The sequence below is a fragment of the Conger conger genome, chromosome 4, assembly GCF_963514075.1.
Source record: "Conger conger chromosome 4, fConCon1.1, whole genome shotgun sequence".
Classification (NCBI taxonomy): domain Eukaryota; kingdom Metazoa; phylum Chordata; class Actinopteri; order Anguilliformes; family Congridae; genus Conger; species Conger conger.
The window spans coordinates 55,113,581-55,121,085 of NC_083763.1; the positions used below are offsets into that span (position 1 = coordinate 55,113,581).

At 39.4% G+C, this 7,505-nt stretch overlaps 1 protein-coding gene across 1 annotated transcript; it reads right to left on the reverse strand.

Annotated features, from left to right (window-relative positions):
- Positions 1-978: 978 nt before the first annotated feature.
- Positions 979-5,172, reverse strand: ptmaa (prothymosin alpha a). Its single transcript, XM_061237248.1, has 5 exons — positions 5,004-5,172; positions 2,229-2,297; positions 1,915-2,008; positions 1,742-1,821; positions 979-1,649 (listed from the first exon to the last, which is right to left on the reverse strand). Exons 1-5 carry the CDS (start codon positions 5,055-5,057, stop codon positions 1,614-1,616), a joined length of 333 nt encoding a protein of 110 aa, XP_061093232.1. The 5' UTR covers positions 5,058-5,172; the 3' UTR covers positions 979-1,613.
- Positions 5,173-7,505: the final 2,333 nt, after the last annotated feature.

Here is a 7,505-nt window from a genome sequence, read left to right on the forward strand (position 1 = left end):
GATGTGCGTGTTATAGAAGAGCTGCAAATATTCAATGTTAAAACATTTTGATGTGGGTTAGATCGTTTTAGGAATTCATGGATACAACTGACACTCACCCTTTGAGTCATTATCCACGAATTTATTTCCTTACAAGGCCTCTCAAAATAAAATAAAACCTGGACGTCCAAATTATGTGCTACCAAACATTTGAACTGCTGAACTGCATTTTACAAGATGTGAATAAGGCAATCTGAGCAAACTGAGCACAAAAATTCTGGAAATGAACATGGGTAAGCACTATAGCTGAATGCCAATTTTGTCTGATACTTTTCACCGGTCACAGAAATCTAAAATTGTCATCTCGACTCAACACGGGAATGGTGTGCGGTCTCCTTTTCGCATGATGCGGTGGTGCACGGAGGGGGGGTTAATGCACTAACTTGTACATCTGCGAAATTGAACATCGACCGTATTAACGGACATTGCGTGGGATACAGACCGTGGTGTGGGGTGGGGTTGGCGGACTAGATCGAGTCGCTGGAGTAAATTTCCTGAACTGTATCACTATTCCCGTTTATTCACTCACCAGTGGACTGCTCAAGGCAAGGCAGGTGGCCTCCCAACACCCAGAGCGCGTTTCAATGTTATCAAATATATATCAATAACGCACAAGATAAATGTATTGCCCTGACTGCAAATGACCACGTGCAGTTGTTACGCTCCCCGTGAACACCTGTATATTAAAATGAAAGAATGCACCCAAAGTAAATTTGTTAAATGCAATATAATTTACCAGATTTGAAATCTTAAGGCATGAATAATTTACATTGATGTACATTTCTAACAGGCCAATAAAATACATTAACAGCATGTCGGAAAAGGATACTTTCCATAGATTATAGAGCCTAGTTGCATGATTTAATGGACGAGATTGCTTAAACATTTAAAATTCTACTATGACATGTCAAAAGGATACAATAAAAAGGAGGAAAAAAATTTAAGAACTCACAAAATAAAATTCCGGTTTATTGTCGTACAACAAACTTCACACATACATCAAACAGGCCACAATAAACAGCAATTTCATGGACAAAAAAAAAAAAAAAAAGAAAAAGAAAAAAAGAAATCCTTTTCTTTGGCCTTGTCATCTCATACAAACCAACTACTTATGGTACAACTAAAGTACATACACAAAGTTACTGGAATGCTCTGAATTTAATCGGTTTTGATTTTTTTTTCGTAATTTTTTTACAAGATTTCTGTTGAGATAACATGACATGGTCAAACCACAAGTAAAGTCTATTTTATAGAGAAGCATCAACTTCAAAGCACCGTTTGGTCACCAGAGATCACTGTCAAAAATGGCTGACCTCCTAACAATATGTACAAAAATATAAAATGTAAATAAAAATACAAACAAATTATCCTTTTTAAAGTATTTCATTAAGAAGGTAGAGCCTTGAAGTCTTGGTTGATTCTAAAAAATTTGCAGTTGGGTGTGTGTGCGCACTGATGCTGGGACTCTACTTGATGACGACCACATTTCTTTTTCTCCACCACTCCCCCAGACACCCCAACAGACAGGTGTGAGAGGGGAGGGTTTAGAAAGATTTCAGCCAGGAAAAGAGCTTCTAATCCGTTTTCTGCCTCTTTGTTCCAGCATCCTCCTAAAAATGAGAGCATGGTTATAATTGTACCATTTTTACCAAAGAAAAAAAAAAGTTAAATCCAATTGAAATCCAAACCAGGAAGTCCATACCTCATCATCATCGTCATCATCCTCAGCTGCTCTCTTCCCAGCTCCCCCATCGACGTCGTCATCCTCGTCATCTTCATCCCCTAGAGACAGAACAGGCCAAAGAGATTCATATCTCATACCGTTCAACCCAACAAGTTGGTCAAATGGGGTGCCAAGTGTGAAACCGGACTTACCTTCTACATCATCTTCCTCATCGTCGTCATCTGCCACGTCATCCTCTTCGTCGTCTTCCACTTCATTCTCAGGTTCCCCATTTTCCTCGTTCTCCTGTGATGCAAAATGTCGAGTTTTTGAATTTCGAGGGAATCAGTTGATGTTGCATACTCGGCTCACTGCGTACATGTACACAGAAAACATTGCAGAAAATTGGAACATATGTCCCTCCAAGCAAGACTATCCTGAACCCTGACTGGTGTTGAACAAAATCCTGGGCTATGCAAGGCAATGGCCCAATACCAACTGTAGGGGTCCGGGTACAGAAACTTACTGTATTTCCGTTTGCAGCCTTCTCCTTCCCATTCTCCTTTTCTTCAGCCACTTTCTTTTCTTTCAGATCCTAGACGAATAGACAAACAGAAGATGTGTATTGTGAGACTATTAAATGCCATTCATAGATTTTAGAGAAGCAATGCATTACAATTTCAAATGGAAGAACCATCATTTGGAGGGAATGGGGAAATTGAACCCAAAATTTAAAGCGGGAAACAAACAAATAATAATAATAATAATAATAATATTATAAATGACTAGGCCTTTGATCAGACTGAGAATTGCTGCATGAAATCAATTTGTATGGGATAAAATTGAGGGGGAAGTAATGTTTCCTTATGCCATCATGTCCACGCCCCTTCTGCTTTCACCCCCTCTAAACCCGCAAAAGCATGCTTTCATTTTACATTTGAAATGCGACACTACCATCCTTCGCATCCTATTGGTTGCTCCCCTTTTCTTCTTCCCGCCTACTTTAATAGCTCTAATAGAAGTGTTGTAATCTGATACGTTGAGCGCCGAGTGCTGTAGTTCAGTAAATATCGCTTACTATAGGGTACGAGGAAGACACGCCCGGGGAAAAGACTGCAACTCCCAGAGTGCATTGACCGATTATTTTAATACAGCAATGAGGACGTATGAACGATGCAGACGACGAGAAAGAGGCTGGCTAATTTAGTTCGAGCGAGGAGACAATAGCCTAGCGACTTGGAAGCGCGTTTCCCTCTCAATCGAATTTCAAGAATGTACCAGAATCGGTAACGATCAGTTTCAGATACTTTGTGATAAAGAATTAAACTGACTATCATTTTAACGATCATTTTAGTTACCGTTTAAGAAAATAAAAAAATACTAAATTTATTCAATTTATTAATATAACTGATCTCAAAATTGTTACAAGTTTCGTTTGACCATCTCAGGAAGAGGCAAATCGCTTTTATTAATTAGTTTCAGTAATCTTTAGCCTTTAAGCCGGTTACCGGCTACATCACGCTAGCACCGCCTACTGAAACCATTGCCACTGCATTTCCAGCACTATCTTTTATAAATAAAGCTTTCGTAGCAAGACCCTGCAAAAAGGCAACGTGCGACGCTTGCCTTTTCATTTCCTTTCAATATTAAAAGGCAAACTTAATCCCGCGAAGAACAGCGTAATAAATCTGGACATACAGCCGAGCCGAATGGTTAGTTCAAAGAGCAAATCAGGTAGCTTCGGGGGAGGGGGGGGAAACTGGGTTAATCGCGTCTTCGGTTAAACGGGTGGTCACGGTGCAAAGCGTGGATTGGCAAAGGAACGTGACCGAGCAGCAGCCGTTTACCTACTACAGTATTTGTGTTTTCAACAAGCGCCAACCTCCGTCGGTGAAAGTAGGTTAGCCAACTGAGGTGCACGGCACGGCACCGGCAAAGAGAAGGGGGTGGAGGGGATGACGTTCCAACTCTCATACGCTTAGACTTTTACCATTAAACTTTCCGCTCATGCCCTACTATTACTCTTACTATCTTTAAGCTAAAGGCTGCGTGTGACGTACCACCGCTAGCAGCACCGAGTTCGAGTCACCTTAAGACCAATAATGCAACGGTCGGTTTAACTGTAGATTAAGTCTTAACCAATACGCAAACTGAGCATCCATTGTGCGCCTTATTACATTTGAATTCGAAAACGTACGTGGAAATCGTGGAACAATTGTAACAATTCTTTCCCGGTAGCCGCCACACAGCCGTTCGGAATTGCGCTTCTAATTATTCTAGCGAGTTACGGGGAACAGACTGGAGACCGCGACGTCGAGTGTTCAGAAACTACAGAGGCTAGTAAATTCCGAGACGGTACGATCAAACTATTTATTTTCATTCAGCTTCCACAACGGCTCCCACATACGTTTCATAGTCTGTAGGCTGAGGTTAAACAAACCTTAAACTGAACAAAATCGCACTTTCTGGTGCCAGTCAGCTCCGTAGAAACGGACTAGCGCGCCCGCAATTCATACCTTCGTCACATCAGACCAAAGCGAACGGACCAAAGCGGGGCATCAAAGTTTATTTCCAGATTTAATTACTACATTAATGATTTCAAGAGAAGGCTCGCTTTCAAACAAGCATTCATCATCATGTTATCGAGCCTACGCAGGCGCCGCAAATAATGGCTACACTGTCAAAATATAATTCAATGCAAGGACGGAACATTCTCTGAAAACTATTTCCAGTTTCATAAAGAAACTGAATCGTTTGAACAGTTCCAGGTAGCCTACCCAACTAACTTGACAGAAGAAAGAAGCACGGGTCTGGCAAATGTCAGTAAATTCATGCGTCCAGCAAATTCCCTTTATGAAAACCATAGCTTGCTGCAACTAGATAACGGGAAAATAATGTAGATTCACTAGCTCGACGATGTATGGACCGGTTGTTTGAGCGCCGATATTCATTCTCCACTCTCCGTGGTTGGCGTTCAAAGAGGAACCAACACGCTTGTATAAACAAAGAACCCGCGCAGACTTGTACTCCGAACAATAAAGCAACGCTTGCCCTTGTTTCTGTTCGGAGACCCAAGTTGAGACCGCTGGTTAATTTTTATTCCCCATAGCCTCCAAGCAGTAATGTAGCCAAATGATACACTTTCATCCATTCCATAACCTAGATACAGTTTACCGGACTCGCCGATTCAAATGGACATTTCTGCTAATACATTTTTCTTCACAATCCTTTCACACAGCAAATATGGATATGAAAGAAATGTATGCAAATTAATATAATTTTGACAACTTTCACTTCTTACCTTAGCGGGGTTATCCGAAGTGGTATCTACTTTTGTTTCAGATTTTTGTGCCATTTTGTCCTAAGGTTTGATATCTTGTGCGAGACGGGAGGGAAAAAAATAATAAAAGCAATCCACTTGCAGCAACAATAATACAAAAATGGCTATTAAGTGCCAGTGGCGAACTCACGCGGCGGTAGAGCCTTTAATATAGAGTTCTGGGCGGAGTCAGGGGGCGGTCAGTGTAATACGATTGGCCAGTGGTCCCAGATATGTGCTTTTCCGATTCGACAGGATGGAACAATGGATAGTATTTCTAAACCAAAAAGACACGCCCCTGAACCATCTCTGACTCATTCGTGTAACGAGTTCTCAGCTGCTCGCTATACTTTGACGGATTAGTGAACCCCCAATCCTGAAACAAACGAAAGCTTTTTGAAAGTAACACAAGCCTAAACTCGTAAAATATTTAACATAATAATAATAATAATAATAATAATAATAATAATAATAATAATAATAAAAACAATACTATTAAAATAATCATGATAACAATACATGTTTCAAACATTTAGCTTAATTTGATTATTCATAAGTCATAATAGTTCCAATAGTAAACAAAATATTACGTCTTAACCTTATCTTGAAACGTAATGTTATTTAACTAGGCTTATCTATGTGTCAGCACTAAATAGCCTAAATGATCTGTTTCCACATTTCGGCAAATTAAATTAAGATTTAGGTGTTTATGATGTAGCTAGCCCATATTGCCCGGTAAACTAAATGTTCATTGGCGCAACTACACTCGTGGTTTTCCCTAGAGTTTGTAGCTAAACTTCAGGCTGACGTATTCACGCATGTTTCTGTTTAGTAACTTTGTTATGGGTAATGATCTTATTTGTACCCGTTTAACACCATTTCTGCGTTCATCTCAGTAGATATCCATATGAGTGTTTTCGCAATTTCAATGATCAAAAAACATTGCGGCATCGAGAAAGTGTAACTCTCACACCCCCAAACCCCCTTTCCCCTTCCCTCCTCCTCCAAAGAGATTGACAGGTATGCCCCTCCTCCGTCTGAAATGTTAGTGCGCATGTCGCGTTCAAGTACATTAGTTTGTAGACTCAGCGCTAGAAAAAAAAAAGTGAAGGTCGACGGCACTCACACACCTAAACACGAATGCGAATGAGCTGACGACGTTAAACTCGAAGTTTGTTTTTGATGTCCATACACAATAGGTTAAAGCATTTAAATCTAAAAAGAACGGACATTTCTATATATTTGAAATATACAGTCGTTTATTTGAAAAATAGCTGTAGCCCAAGACACAACAAAAATGGAAGTTCGGCAAACCACGCAATGATGCACTTGAACACTCGGTTAAAACCGTGTATACGATACTCTCTCAATAGAATCTTAATTCACATGGTAATGAAATGCGAATAACAAAACGCATGTACTCTGAGGATTAAAAATGTACATATTTGGACGGACTGGGGACATCTTTTACACTACCAGTATGGCCCATTCGGAGAACAAAATTAGCCTTGGTTGTAAATGCGTCAGATAAAGAACCTTTGTCATTGGTCGAGTAACTGGAGCGAACACATACTTGACGCTTTGCGGCCATTGATTGGACAATTCTAAGGTCTATCAATTTAACTTCGTCCTGGGCACACCGAAAACCTGGAAAGTGGAAAATGGTATGGTGTATGGATCTGGAGAATACACGTCTAAAAGACTCACAGGAAAATACAGGGTAAGTTGAGAATGATGAAATCAAATAAATGTAAAGCATTTTAAAGAAAAGCTATTTTTCGAATTTTGGCGAGGTTAATCTATCAACTTTAGAAATAAGGGAAAACAAAAAAAAAACAAAAAAACAAAAACCCACACACATTGGCCAGTTTATTAGCTCTTAATTATATCCTAACCTACTCTTGGTGTTATTTTGGATTAAAACATACAATTTTATACAGTTTAACAATTACAATCCTTTTGAACAGTTCAATGCAACTCAATGTGTTGGCTAACGCGTTCTTTTTTTTGTAAGCTAATTATTCTAACTGCTCGTTAATTTGCTTTTTATTTGCGCGCGTGCTCCACCTGCCGCATTCGGGCTTTTACATCAAACGGAGGCGCCAAAGATAACACGTGACGGGCTCCATTCCTTTTCACTCAACTTGCATCTGTTCGAATATTTACGCATTTAATTAGAAAAAACCTAATCAGCGCAAACCATTATAATTGATTGATATTTATTATTATTTACAACAATAATAACCATCATTATAACCATACTACATACCCTACAACATAATGAAAATATCAGCAAAATGAAAATATGACAGTTATTAGGTTAACTAGCGTACTCTTACACATGTTTAAACACGTTTCTAACTGAAAACTGCCATATTGGGCATGTCTGAGGTATGCAGGTACCTCAAAAAACAACAACTTTAGAACTTTATACAAGTAGACCTCAATTTTCAATGTATTATTGACAGAAAGGACAATTAACTT